The 15000-nt window shown below is 36.4% G+C and overlaps 2 protein-coding genes across 4 annotated transcripts in view; one reads left to right on the top strand and one right to left on the bottom strand.

The window, feature by feature from the left end:
* The window catches only part of LOC113828516 (innexin inx1), a 13219-nt gene extending 8819 nt beyond the window's left edge, over positions 1 to 4400 (top strand). Inside the window, exons 3-7 of the mRNA XM_070122919.1 lie at positions 121 to 276; positions 604 to 726; positions 850 to 1011; positions 2689 to 2870; positions 2992 to 4400. Of these exons, the coding sequence (XP_069979020.1) occupies positions 121 to 276; positions 604 to 726; positions 850 to 1011; positions 2689 to 2870; positions 2992 to 3133 (765 nt within the window). The 3' untranslated portion in view covers positions 3134 to 4400. The remainder of the gene's footprint in view (positions 1 to 120; positions 277 to 603; positions 727 to 849; positions 1012 to 2688; positions 2871 to 2991) is intronic.
* Positions 4401 to 4712: 312 nt separating this feature from the next.
* The window catches only part of Ciao1 (cytosolic iron-sulfur assembly component 1), a 27264-nt gene continuing 16976 nt past the window's right edge, over positions 4713 to 15000 (bottom strand). For all 3 annotated transcript variants that reach the window (XM_070122935.1, XM_070122946.1, XM_070122930.1), the window contains exons 4-9: positions 14128 to 14269; positions 13637 to 13745; positions 9421 to 9568; positions 8472 to 8580; positions 8042 to 8180; positions 4713 to 5324 (exon numbers count right to left, since the gene is read on the bottom strand). In XM_070122935.1, coding sequence (XP_069979036.1) covers positions 5056 to 5324; positions 8042 to 8180; positions 8472 to 8580; positions 9421 to 9568; positions 13637 to 13745; positions 14128 to 14269 — 916 coding nt within the window. In that variant the 3' untranslated portion in view covers positions 4713 to 5055. The remainder of the gene's footprint in view (positions 5325 to 8041; positions 8181 to 8471; positions 8581 to 9420; positions 9569 to 13636; positions 13746 to 14127; positions 14270 to 15000) is intronic.

Below are 15000 nucleotides of genomic sequence, written 5' to 3'. Positions count from 1 at the left end.
TATATATATATATATATATATATATATATATATATATATATATATATATATATTAGAGACCTATTCAAGAATTTTGATGAGTGGGAATTGACAGAAGCTTATAACCTGGTTTCATTGCAGGCTATTTTGTGCTATATGCCAAAATTCGTCTGGAATAATGCTGAAGGAGGCTTGATGAAGACAATTGCTAATGGCTTGAACCCTGGATTATTCAGGGAGGATGAAGTTAGTTCTCGCAAGAAGGTCATCATTGACTACATTGTGAAGCATATTCGGGTAAGTTGTTTGTTTGGTTTTGTAAGTTTCTTGGTGTTCAGATGATTTTTTAAGGGAATTCAATATTCCTTGTTGAAGTTGTTGGTATTTTAGAAACCAAATATGCAGGTATTTTAGAAACCAAATATACAATTTGTTGATACTGTTTGAAAAGAATATTTCTAATTTTGTAATGTAATATCAGAAACAATTTAAATTCCTTGTATTCTCTGATTCTTTATTATAAATCATTGAACAACATATTTTTATTTTTATGAAATAGACACAATTAGTATTCTTGATAAGGATTCCCATAATGTTTACATGGTTTTTCTTGTTTTTTTCCAGATGCACAATGGTTATGTATTCAAGTACTGGTTTTGCGAGTTGTTATGTTTTATCAACATTGTTGGGCAGCTCTTCCTGATTGACAGGTTCCTCGGTGGGGAGTTCTTGACCTATGGACCAAGAGTAAGTTTTGGCTATCATCTTATGTCAGGAAAGAAGACATTTGCTGTCAAATACCTAATACTGAGAATTACTTACAGATTCTTTAAATAATTAAATTTTATAATTTTTATGACTTCCTTACAGGTTGTAGAGTACAGTGAAATGGACCAGGAGGAGCGTGTGGATCCCATGATCTATGTCTTCCCAAGAATGACCAAGTGTCATTTCCACAAATTTGGTCCATCAGGAACTCTTGAGCGTCATGATGCCTTCTGCCTTTTGCCTCTCAATATTCTGAATGAGAAGGTATGTATAACAATTTCCCTTCATAAAGATCACTTTTCAAAACTATCTGAGTTGGTATATTGATGTATATATTTTGAATATAGGTAGATAGAGAAAAGTGAATGAAGATCCATAAATGGAAACAATGTCTTTGTTGGCTGGTGATTAAAGATGGCACATTAACCTGTTGGATCCAGGTGCTTTCCTCGCCGCATGTAGCCCAAAATCTGAGCATTAATCTTATGCAAATGGTGACTTTATTAGATGATTTAGTGGCTTACAGGCCCAGCCAACTCAAACACTTGTGTGTGGTGTCAAGACTCCTTGTTTCCCCTTTGCTGTGTTATTATTTGTAACTTTTTCCCCCCGAAGGGCTAGTTATGTGATTTCAAATACTCTGCAGTGACAAAAAGCATTGTTTTTTTTTTCTGTAATATTCTGTTATCTGTAATTCTGAGAGGCAGGAATAAGATCCTGACCATGGAAATAATGTCTTCTTCAGAGCTGGCACTCTTCCAGTCGTAGCTCATTGAAGATACTTTTTACACATTTACTAGTAGAAATAATCCTAGAGACCCTTCTTAACCCCCTGGATCTGGATGATGTTACAGTCATGTGAAGGAAAATCTTGGACAGTTATACGATGACGTGAACGAAGCGTCAAGAGCGAAGGTCAGGGTGACAGAAAAGACTCGCCACGAGTGCACAAATCTCTTGGAGTGTGATTTGACTCATTTGGCGCTTAGAAGGGGGTTTAGCATTATTCCCATTGATAAACAAATGTGGAGTTTAATGTGCGTAAGCAGTGACAGGAAGAGTGCCGGCTCCAGGGAGGGGGCCATTTCCATGCTGCGCACTGTATTCCTGGCCGCTGTGACTGGCGGTGCAGGTTATATTACAAAAAAAATTTAAAATTCCAAAAAATTGAGACATATGACAAATAACTAAATGTTCCTTTTTATTTCTCTCTCTCTCTTGCACTGAGCTATTTACTACATAGAGAGATGATATGGAGTCTATGCAAGGAAAATAAGTAATTACCATCTGGATAAAGCAAATCAAAAGACAAATATGGACATTGGAAAATGGCAATAAAGCTAAAAAAGTTTTTACAAAATATCTTTTCAAAGGGGAGGCGCAAAGTCTTGTCACCACGCATGGGTATTCGTACGCACCTGGCTTATGCGCCGCACGCCCGGGATGCTGGCTATGTAACCATTGCACCCGGATCCAAGGGGTTAAGTGCCTACTGAGTCTAATCACCCTCCAAGAGCTTTATGCACTTATGGGTATTCATTCTTGTCACTCATGCCTTCAGCCAAAGTTTTTATGATGGCCATCACCCAGCTCTCAGTCAAATTTAGCTATGACATGATGATCATATCTCTTCGATCCAAAGGGTTAAAGTAAATGCCTTTCATTAGACTATTACTTCAAAATTATATATTTGTTCGACATTTTGCATACTTGTCTCATTAGCCACTCTGGCCGCGGATAGAATGAAATCATGCAATACCTGTGGTGGATTGTGTAATGACAGACCCAATACCACTGATTCCTCAGAGGGATCTATATTGGCCATTAGCCAATCTTTAATATGACAGTCATTAAGTTAATGTATATTACTGCCTTTATAGAATTACTTTACACAGTAACATCTCATATTTTGAGTTTTTCAATGTACCTTTCTCCCTGTAGGTGTTCATCATGATCTGGTTCTGGTTTGTGATCTTGGCTTGCCTGCTTGGAGCCCTCATCTTGTACCGAGTTGCCCTCTTCACACTCCCCGGCCTTCGCCCCAGGGCCATGCACAAGCATAACAAGTCTGTTTCTCTGGAGACTGTACAAGCCATCACCAACAAGACTTCCATTGGAGACTGGTAAGTTTTTATTGATTACTTTTAAAGAATTCAGGATTTTTTTAGTTATATGATGACTTAATCTGCTTCATTACTTTTGTTTTCTCTAAACTAACCAGGTTTATTTTCCTTTCCTCCATAGGTGGATCCTGTATGTTCTATCAACAAATATTGACCCCCTTATCTACCGTGACATCATGACTACCCTGGCCAAAGAAATCGAGACTGCAAACAGCAACAATCCTTACAACAGTGCAGGGTTATACTCATCATCATCTGTATGAATGTTAGAGGACATGGATTGAGGGCTGTCACTCAGCTGAAGGTGTAATAAAGACTTTTTAAAATGAAGTAAAGGACAAAAACAACTGGGACCTTTGTACTGTATTTTCTGCCCACACTTGTTTCTTTGATGGGTGAGTGATGGCAAAATTATTTTGAATACTTGTTTTGGTGCTAAGTTTGGTGTGCTTAGGAACAGCTACTGGTACGTGTCATTTAATTTACTGACCCTTGCTTTTGATGAACTTATCAGTTTATAGCACTTGCACAGGGAGGGATGTGGAACCCATTGAAAAAACTTTTTTGTTTATTTTTTAAAAATCTATGCAATGCACCAATCCTTCAGCTGATCCATGATGTGACATTATTGTTCTCATGTTTCAGTTTTTTCTAAGATTTAGTTCTCCTTACAATAGAGGTGGACTAGCCATGTTGCATGAGGGTGACAGCCACCAGTTCCTGTCTTGAATAGAATATATCTAGATTGTTTTTCCTCTTTCACTGGACTAGACTCTTTCATAACTTCTTTGTTGTTGAAATGTGAAGTAAGCCTTGATCTTATTGATGATGTATATGTGCTTTTACGTCTAAAAGGTCTTCAAATATTTATTTATTCTTAATGTGTCAAGGTAATGCACTATTATATTCAGCATTGATCTGCATTTTTGCTGGATAGTCTTTTCAATAATAAACAAAAGAAATGTAAATAGATGTTGGCATTTTAATGTTATCTATCAAGACTGACAGTGTATGAATTATGGAATGACAACTTTGCTGGTCAAAGATACTTCTTAAAGTGCCATTATCTAAATTGACGCGAGAGCATTTAGTTACTAATGAACAACACAATCATCTTGACTATGTTCTGTAATGGCAAACCATGTACTGTAACAATCATGCTCTCTACGGAAGCAGCTGTTCTTTTATGGATTGAAAAAAATGCAAATCTTGACTTTGCAAGGAAGGATTGTGTCTCCCATATTATAGAGTGAAGGAAGCGAGTTTTATTTGTGAAAGGCTTTATTTGAATCTTATTTCCCCTCCCCAGTTGATAGATATATCACAAAAAGTTGTCCGAAAAGTGCCAAGTGAGAATCGGGTCTATCTGCTCACGTGACTGATTGTTGGATGAACCAGATCAGGTCGTTTGGAATGTGCAGTTAAAGGACTTCTGTTTGTGATTTCACTGTATAATACAGTCCTAAGTTTAAGATATATTTTGTATGTAAGGTTCATGTATTTTGTAGCTACATTAAAGAGATTTTTATACTAAGCTATATTATTCACTTTCACCTAGCTGGTTCCTTTATTTCCTGTCAACCAGTCCACTATAAGTTTGCACTCATGTGCCTAACACAATGTATATATTTTAAAAGTCCTACTCAATGAGATGAAACACTTTCAAGAAAAATAAGTATTTCTGTCATGCTAAATTATATTGAAATGTAAGATTCTACTCCATAAATACTTACTCAAAAGTGGCTGGATTGTAATACTGTCTGAAGATTGTAATACTGTCTGAAGATTTCCAGTACCATGGATTTCCTTCAGCATTGAAGTGGTGCTGAATCAAATGCAAAGCAATATATTCAAATTTATTAATGAATTGGGATTCACAATCTCCAAATAAATGGTACACTTTTGACTTTGGCTTTAACATTCTCTTAAATCAGCTCTCACACAAGGGAGCTGTCTGAAAGAAAAATCCCAGAAACCCAAAACCCAAAATCAGAACCATAAGAAATGTATGAGCCTACACCATGCCCCACATGTTTAAGCTCTTTTTGTGGACTGCTATAGTCCCCTACAACCAATACAAAGGTCACTGGTAATTGTCAAATCACCTTTTTATGCGGGACAAATTTAAGCTTGAAGATTATAATGATAAAAGCAAATTGAAAAGCAAAAAAAGAGGTCATAGTTCCTAAACAACTTCAAGAGGATCTCTATCCTTCATTGATACAATTACTTCTATTTTCTGGTCAAACAAGTCCTGAAGACGTGGCTGAAGCGTCTTGAGATATCCACGCTCACAGTTTGAGTGGTCTGTAAGTACCACTGAAGACCTATGGTGAGTGGCATCAAGCACTTCATGATGAGACATCTCTCCAGTCAACCACAGGTCTGCTTTGACACCACGCAACACTGATGATCCAGAACCAGCGCATACTGCAACGCTCTGAATCATTGAACCTGTATATCAATGTAAAAATGACTGATTAGATTAGTGAAATAATTTATTTTGAAAAAAGGACATTATCTTACTGAATTCATTTTAGGATGCAAAAGTTTTATTATTTGGGAATATAATGTGAATCATTGCTAAATAGAAGGTGTCTGGGCTTTTTTATCTGCAGTAAATTGTTAATGGTTTATGTTTAAACAAATAAATAAGTTAGACATCAAAGGTCATATAGCACTATTTAAAGAATTGTGATGAAAGGGTAAATATGAGTTAACGTTTAAGATAAAATGAGTTAGATGTCAGAGGTTATAGTGGTATAGTAAAGTAAGGTATGGTAGTGAAAAGGGGGGAGATATTAAGTAAGGCAGAGATTAATAAAAGAGGAAAGGGTTAAGGGTGTAGGGCGATTGGATGAAATGTCTGAGAAAGGAAGAGGAATGTATAGAAGGAAAACTGGCAAAGGAGCCATTATGAAACAATCGACGGGTGATTTGGGTAGAGGTGTGTTGGAAAAGGAGAATAATCCAGGCAATGAGGTAAGGGTACAAGGGAAGGCAGTGAAGTATCAGGAACAATGTCAAGAGGTGATGGGTGTAGAGAAGGACACGATTCACATGAGCATCCAGGTGGGAGTGGTAAGAATAATAGGGAAAGAAAAGGGAATGGTGATGCACATGGTTGTGGTTCTCTAGGAGAGGATGACCTGCAAATACTGTGATCATAGAGGGATTGGAGGGAGGATGAGGGTTCTCTTGGTTCATGTTTAGGAAGTTCTGAATGTTTTCAAGAGTTTCTGGAAGGGAATAGGGTGGGGAGGTCAGAGAAATAAAAGTTTTCTTGTTAGGAGGAGAAGAGGGGAAGCAGAAAAAGAGAAGGTTGTAGGAGAGGCTGTGGTAGAAGATTGGGTGGACCGTTTAGATTGTCTGGTGCAACAAGTAAAGTGAGGAAGAGAAGGGGCAGGCATTGAGGAAGTGGTAGAGATTGGAGCATGTGGATTTAGACTGGAAAAGGAATTTGACTGGGGAAGAGAGGGATTAGAGGTAGGCTGGTTCATGGTAGAAGGAAGGAATACTGGAGGAGCTACTGAGACATCTTGAGGTGGGAGTGGAGTAGAGCAAATGTTAGTTTTGGAATACTTAAAGAGAGAAAAACTTTGTTGATGTGCTTCTTGTCTGGCCTCACAAAGGTTGAGGCCTAATTTAAATCTGAGAACTGCTACCATATATAAGTGTGTGTTGGGAAAGACAAAGGGGTGTGTGTATTCTGAAGGTTGAGTAATGGGTGGATGATTCAGAATGGATAAAATTAACAGCAAACATCGAGGAGAGGCTATTAGTATCAGTTGTAGCCGTGGCCAAATGAGAAGCAGGGCTCTGGAAACCAGAGAAATCAATTTAGATAGGCAAATTGATGAAGGGGTAAGTCTTAATAAGGGTAGAAAATCTTTATTACCAGCCATTGTGAGCCTGAAACAAGTAGGAAAAAAAAAAACGGTCTACCCATCAGGGTCCTCATGATGGGTAAGGGCTAGGTTTCAGTCTCTTTCTCCTAAGCCCTCCTCATGACAACAATGTCTTTTAACATCCCACATTATGGGTGTAATCAAAGAAAGAGAGAAAGGGAAAGAGAAAAAAGACAGAGAGAGAGAGAAAAAAGACAGAGAAGAGAGAGAGAAAAAAGACAGAGAAGAGAGAGAAAAAAGACAGAGAAGAGAGAGAAAAAAAAGAGAAGAGAGAAAAAAAGAGAGAAGAGAGAAAAAAGAGAGGAGAGAAAAAAAAAGACAGAGAAGAGAGAAAAAAAAGAGAGAAGAGAAAAAATAGAGAGAAGAAAGAGAGAAGAGAGAGAAAAGAGAGAGAAGAGAGAGAGAAACGAGAGAGAAAAGAGAGAGAAAAGAGAGAGAAAAGAGAGAGAAAAGAGAGAAAAGAGAAAAGAGAGAGAAAAGAGAGAGAAAAGAGAGAGAAAAGAGAGAGAAAAGAGAGAGAGAGAGAGAGAGAGAGAGAGAGAGAGAGAGAGAGAGAGAGAGAGAGAGAGAGAGAGAGAGAGAGAGAGAGAGAGAGAGAGAGAGAGAGAGATAAGTAGATAGACAGAGAGATAGAGAGAGAGAGAGAGTGTGTGTGTGTGTGTGTGTGTGTGTGTGTGTGTGTGTGTGTGTGTGTGTGTGTGTGTGTGTGTGTGTGTGTGTGTGTGTGTGTGTGTGTGTGTGTGTGTGTGTGTGTGTGTGAGTGTGAGTGTGAGTGTGAGTGTGAGTGTGAGTGTGAGTGTGTGAGTGTGAGTGTGAGTGTGAGTGTGTGAGTGTGAGTGTGAGTGTGAGTGTGAGTGTGCGTGTGTGAGTGTGTGTGAGTGTGTGTGTGTGTGTGTGTGAGTGTGTGTGTGTGTGAGTGTGTGTGTGTGAGTGTGTGTGTGTGAGTGTGTGTGTGTGAGTGTGTGTGTGTGTGAGTGCGTGAGTGTGCGTGAGTATGCGTGAGTGTGTGTGTGTGTGTCAGTGTATGAGTGAGTGCGTGTGTGGATGTGTGAACATGTGAGGGTGAGTGCATGCCAGCATGTGTCCATGAGTGTATGTGAGTGTGTGTGAGGAAGTGTGGAAGTGCTTGTGAGTGTATGCATGTAATGTTTTTGCTTATGTAACAGAATCTAAGGAAAATTATGTATACCCTAATACTGTTTAAAAAAAAAAGCATGCATTACATTTCAAGGCAGGTTTGACAAATGTATGAAAAATACTAACTTAGTTTTGCTCCATGAGCAAGGGCTAATCTGACATAGGGAAGACCCAGGTGGGCTTTGATCCTGCCAACAGCTTCTGTTATGCTCATTGGCCTCGACAACTTGCATTTTCTTCCCATTCCATGACCAACAATAGGCACCTATTGTAAAGTGAGATTTAAATTGCATTTATTATAAATAAATGCAATAATACCATTAGTAATAATAGCATTTCCATCACTATTCATTATCAATATCATCATCATTATCTCTTTTTTTTAAATACTCATGCATCAGTTAAAAACAAACCATAATACTCAAATAACAATATTTACAGCTAAAGTAATAATAAACTTTAATAATGAAAGATAGTGCCTCAAATAAAACAATATGCTTTAATTTTACATCATTCATTCTGAGACATGAATTCTGATGGTAAAAAAAGACCTTACATTCTCTAGTTTTGAGATAGTCAGTGGCTTGGCGGTGGCTCCATCAAGGCTTACAATGGCGGGTAAGGTATTCTCATTGCACAGAATTTCAATACAGTTGCCATTTGTCCTGCAAGAGAGTATATGATTAAGGTTAAAGACAAGAAAAAGTAGAGGTATAAAGATATAAAACACAGAGAAAGCCAGAAAAAAAGACACCAACAAGGTATGGAATGAATGTAGGAAGAAAAAAGAGACAGAAATAAACATTTGTAATTCATATTAAAATCCTTATTCATGGATAAGTCTGTATTCAAGCCTTGGTGGATTGGTTTAAAGCAAGTATTAAACCATGTTTTATTTGGGTTTACTTTTTTTATTTTTTTTAAATATCAGTTATTATATTTTAAACTTTGAATATGGTTCATGGAATTTCAGGGTAATATATCATTACTTTTAATTTTATATGATTTCTTTTTTATAAGACTTCAAACACTTTTCAACATAGGAGATTTCTTTTAACATTTCAGGCTTTTAGCAGAGATGATTAGCTAAATTTATTTCCATAGAAAAATGTGCCATATCTGAAATAAAAATGGTGGTTCTCTCCCCTCCCACCCCCCAAAAAAATGCAAAATTCTCTTTGCACTACCCACATAAACAATATTCTTATGTTTACCATAAATGTGCGCAAACAGACAACAAATCCATAGAACAAAACAGTAAACTGCCAACATGCAAAAAGGAAAATAAATCTAAAAAGTGCTGTTAGACTTTTTTTTTTTTTCCCTGTTTTATATCCCACTTTATCTCCTATGACAGTCATTCTAGATGAGTGTCTTGGCTCTTTGAGAAGAAATGCCTTTTATTTAAATTGGCACAATTTCAATTCTAGGCAACTAGCTATTATTCATATGGACTAACAGATCTGGCTGCATTTATTCAACTGTAGAAACCCATGCACAGGTACCTTGTAACATTCTGAGACTTGTCAAGGTGGCTGGCAAACTTCTCCCTTAGTTCCAAAGCTTCAGGTTCGTCAGCTGCAGCAATAGTTACTTTGTGGCTAAAGGACGGGAAGGTTGTACTTGCTTGTATTGGGCTCACTAACCCTTCACCTGTTTTGAAATAAATGTACAAATATTCACATACAAAAGAAAAAATAATTGTAATATTAACAATAAATGGAAGAAAATTTTGTTACTGTCATATCCATTTACTAAACATGCAATGTGCTTGATATTCAGAATACCTTGTGTTGTCTCACTTGTATCATTTATTATTATTTTTTTTTTATATATTTTCAATTACATTTAAACTGATAATCTGACATTTATGTCAACATTACACTTACACATCTCCCATAAAAATTCTGATTAACACCTATTCTCTCCCACAATATATTCATCAGTAATAAATATTACATGAGCATGCACTTTCATGTGTGTTATCTTTATAAACTTTACAAAATCCTCCTATAAAGTTTCAAATCAAGAAATTTACTATACACAATAACTAGTATGCAACAAGAAAATAAATACTGTCACATGAATAAGATGAACTGCAAAAGTTTGAACTATCTATTTTCAGATCTCTTGGTGCAGTTATGGTTAAAACCTGCATAAAATAAAAACAAAATACATGTATTTTCCTCCCATACTGTAATACTAAGTTTACTGTGGTCTAAGTCACTGCATACAAGTCTTTTATGTACTGTTTCCTTTAATATATAAAGAAATAAAATTTACCTAGGAAAATACTACGTTATCAAAACAATTAGTGAAACTGTACACGCTCTTCTATCAGGCTGCTATCAAAGAAATTCTTTTTTCTATATTTAGAAAGTGTTAACTCATTCATAGTGGGTAAAATTTCTAATAAAGTTTGGTGAGGCCAGATTGTAATAGTGTGTACTAATACAACCTAATACAATGCAGTACACACTAATACAACCTGTATTGTATTAGAGTGTATTGCTCTGCTCCTAAATGATTGTCTGGCATATAATGGGGCACATGAGATGCCACTCTAGCCACTGGGAAATGGACTCATAACACGATTAGGTGTTATTCAGCATTTTGGAATTTTTGCCATGATGTAATAGGACAACACCCATCATGAATGGGTCAAGTTCACACTTTTCCATAAAGAGAGAACCTGGCATTTATAAAGGTTATAAAAACTACTTTGTGATTAAGAACATGGACATCATACTTTTTAAACAGATACTGGATCACAAATAAGATTTTTTTCTTTCTTTTATTTTGATAGGATTTCTTTTTGTATACTTCCCCTCACTGTCCCTTCCACCTCTTTTCTAAGTGAACTGGATGCATGGAGTTTCAACTTGTAAAATTAGTACATATATATTTCGTTTTATTCAATCCCCAAGAGTAATTATCTTAACTATAATGCTCAACTGCATTGTATGTATCTGACTTATGAGTGATAAATACATTTTATGGTGTAATAAATTAGGCTCTTGAAATATTGAAGACTTTGTTTATAAAAACATGGCTCCATAAATACATAGCGACCAAGCAGTCAATTATCAACACTACCAACCTAACCTGTTTCCCTTTTCCTTGATTTTCAGCAATTCTTTTGTATTTTCTATTGTTATTAGTATTTCAATAATATAAAATTTATAATGTAAATTAAAGCCACACAATTTCATTTGTAGATTCTCGGATTTGCCACTTCAATAAAAAAAAAAAAAAAAAAAAAAAAAAAAAAGAGGCTGGACCAGAAACCACTACAGGCTTTTCTTTCGCAAACCTATATATATTGACTCTCTCAGAGGTACATGCTGCCGGAAACCAACCAACTACTACTTGACAGCTTCTTTGTAGTCACATGCTAGAAGACAACCAATCAGGGAGTGTCTTCTCTTTCAAAGCAATATTGCACCTTAGAAGGTTTTGTTGTGGGCTGATGTGCACCATTCTAAACTCTAGAACTAAACTAAACTTAGTTTAGTTTAGAGTTTAGTTGTATAGTAGTTTATAGAGCATTTAGAAAGTAGAGCAGATCAATGTTTTTTTGTAAAGCTGAAAGTTTGCATGCCAAATTAGATAACAAAATACCAGTGGAAAGGGACCTGACACAGTAAACTTTTGCTGTTACACAGGTTTTTGGTTTTTGAGTATGGGATGTTTGTTTTTAAATAACACTGCTTTATCAAACTTTAGATTGACATCATACAAAACAAAAATTACAATAATAGTAGTATATATAACTCACGTAAATTCAGTCAAAAACAATGTTCTTTGTTCAGAATGGTAGTAACAAATCAAAGGACAGGATTCATTACACAAAATGTGCCATGAAAAGCTGAAAACTTGAAATATTCTGTTACTCTTTCTGTTCCGTAAGCCCTATATCTTCAACCCAGATTTTTTTTTTTCTTTTTCTTGTCGCTCCAATTTTTTTCTGAAAAAAATCTGAGAAACAACAAATAAAACTGGTGTGGCTTGAATATAACAATAAAAAATAAATTTTAACTGCATTAGAAAAATAAAAATAAAATAAAATTCATGATATTGGGAAATGAGGTGAGGTCATATTAAGCTACTAATTGACCTCATGATGGGTGTGCACTTGTGGAGTCATCTGTGTATGAAAAAATTTGCAGTAAACAGTACATATACCTATGTACAAAAGGTTAATTGTAGGTGGAAAAGGAGGGCATTGAAGCAGAATGGTGTTTTTTAGGGTGTTAAGGTGCTGTTCAACTGGTCTCCTGTACGTGCAGGCCTGGCCATAGGCTTGGCTTTCTGGGCCAAATCAGTCACTTCAGTGCAAAATCTGGGGGCTGAGGGAAGCTAGCAATAACACAACGTAGAGCGTGTTTCTCCTTGGATATCTCCGGGCTTTCCAGGGTGCAATTTCAAATTATTGTCTGTATGATGCTTAACCACTTGGACCCAGATGACGTTGCAGTCAAATCAAGCTAAAAAAGAAAAAAAGAAAGAGCTGCCCAGACAAATTGACCAAGGCCTGGGTGACGTGAACTGCCGTCATGAGTGAAGGCCAGGTTGACAGAAAAGACTCCCCATGAGTGCACAAACCTCTTGGAGTGTGATTTGACTCATTTGGCACTTTGAAGGGGGCTTTAGCATTATTCCCATTAATAAACGAATGTGGAATGTAACATGATAAGCAGTGACTGGAAGACCGCTGGCTCCAGGGAGGATGCGATTTCCATGCTGCACACCATATTCCTGGCCTCTGTGACTGGCAGCGAAGGTGGTATTTCGTAAAATTGAATATTACGAAAAATGAGATATATGACACAAGCAAATGTTACTTTTTTTTCTCTCTCTTGCACTGAGTTATTTACTACATAGAGAGATGGTATGGGGTCCGTGCAAGGAAAATAAGTAATTACCATCTGGATAAAGCAAATGAAAAGAGAAATTATATATATTGGAAAATGGCGATAAAGCTAAAAAAAATTACACAAAATAACTTTTCAAAGGGGAGGCACAAAGTCTAGTCATCGCTCTTAGGTGTTCGTGCGTGCCCGGCCTACTCGCCACACTCCCAAGATATTGGCCACTTATATAACCCACTGCCAGGTTTTTCAGCTCTGTGATTTCCATGATGCTACCGGATCCAAAGGGTTAAGGAAAGTGTCAGTATCTATAAAGTCAACAAAAGTTATATAAGAGATTTTATATAATAATTGTGCTCCGTGTTGCTTGAATGAGAAGTACTATGCACTGTGTTATTCAAGAGAGAGGCATGTGCGGTCTATTACGGGGATGCTTTTCGCAACTGAAACACTACGTCTGGCTGGGCACTCGGACACAAATCAGGTCCTAGACATATACAAGACTAGTTGAATCATGCCTTTAGGATGTCTTATGAACAAAGGGAAAATAATAACTACATGTAGTCCATGAGGATTACTTGCATCAATAAAATCTTGGCCTTCAAAATTATTTCTAAAATACAGCTTGGCCCATGAAAATGAAAGAGGGATTGATTTTTCTTCTGATTACATCTAATCCAAAAAGAACAACACTGTATTAAATAAGTAGAAATGGGGAAAAAAAAACTACTAAATTCACCTAGTATTAGTTGTTTTTATACAAATTAACATATCATTTAAGCAAAACAGAAAAATAAACAACATTCAATAAAAAAAAGTAAAACACCAGCTGTTGCATCTCAATACATACCAAAAGCTTCAATGAGCCAATCATTTACGCCTCCCTTTAAAGCATCATAGGACGTGTGAGGTGAATATACGGCAATGCCCTTTTCCAGGCACCTAGCGGCAATGCGTTCCTGTAAAGCAAGGATATTTATATTCAGGCATTTCCATAATTGATTCATTATTCTATCCATGACTGTTTAACTTTGGTATAAATATAAACTCTCTAAATAATTCAAGGAAATATTCAACCACATTTCCTTCCATTCTAACCCACAGCCTAATCCACAGCTCAAGCTAAGAGTCAAAATTTCCTTATTTTTTTTTTACATTTTACTTTACCTATCATTTTGCCCATAAAAAAAGGCAAAGCCATAATACTCATAACCAAATTTAAGATTAGCTGAACACCATATGTAAACAAAATAAGCAAAACAAAGCTGCACTGGGCATCCACTACCAGGGTCAATAGGTTAATATAATCCCAGTCGTAAATTTCATCATATTCACAATCACCTTCCAAGCATTGTAAGTGATCCTCTTGATTGGCCTAAACAATGGAGGATGATACGACAGGATGAAGTTTACACCAAGCTCCTCTGCCTCATCCATCACTGCTTCCGTAAGGTCATTGGTGAGCAACATCTTCTTAATGTCTCTAGAGTGTGGAGTTGAAAATTTAAATGATATTGAAACTTTGCTTCATTTCATGCCAATATTCAATAAAAAATGTGAGTATGAATGTGATAACTATAATTACTTAAGAAGGAGAGTACAATAAAATATACATTTTTTTGTGTCATTGAGCAGGAAAACAATCATGTCACTCTGGATAAATGCAAGTACTACTGAGTACAATAATGGGCAGGAATAAGAGAATAAGATGTCAAGAGTGATTTCAACCCTGCAACACTAAATCACGGCTAAGTGACAAAAATGTTACTCCTTACTCGGACAGACATTAATGGATAAATGTGAATAATTATATCAGTACCTAAAGCTAAAAACTTTGTTCATCCAAGATAATTCTTTTAAAATCCATTTTCAGTACAAGCAATACATATGATTTGAACTTCTATAGTTTGGCAGTGACTTATCCTGCAATCTCTCACTGGTTTAGGACCTGCATCAGGTGATTCGTAGGACTGCTACTTGACTAGCTGTGCTGCCACCACTGAATCATACTGATACTGATTATATTTACCACAGCTTTTTCTTGCTTGATTACCAAGATATTTGTTCTATACTAACCATCTAGGAGACAATATACACAAAAAATTACTATTAGCCTTTTACTACACACTAACTTGGGTTGAAAATCTGATACCCTAGTACCTAAGTGATTCCAAGCTGGACTTGTGGAAGTCCATCTGTATCTACTTAGCTAAG

The sequence above is a fragment of the Penaeus vannamei genome, chromosome 1, assembly GCF_042767895.1.
Source record: "Penaeus vannamei isolate JL-2024 chromosome 1, ASM4276789v1, whole genome shotgun sequence".
Lineage (NCBI taxonomy): Eukaryota > Metazoa > Arthropoda > Malacostraca > Decapoda > Penaeidae > Penaeus > Penaeus vannamei.
Note: the sequence above shows the minus strand (reverse complement) of the source record. Positions and strands in the feature narration are given on the sequence as shown.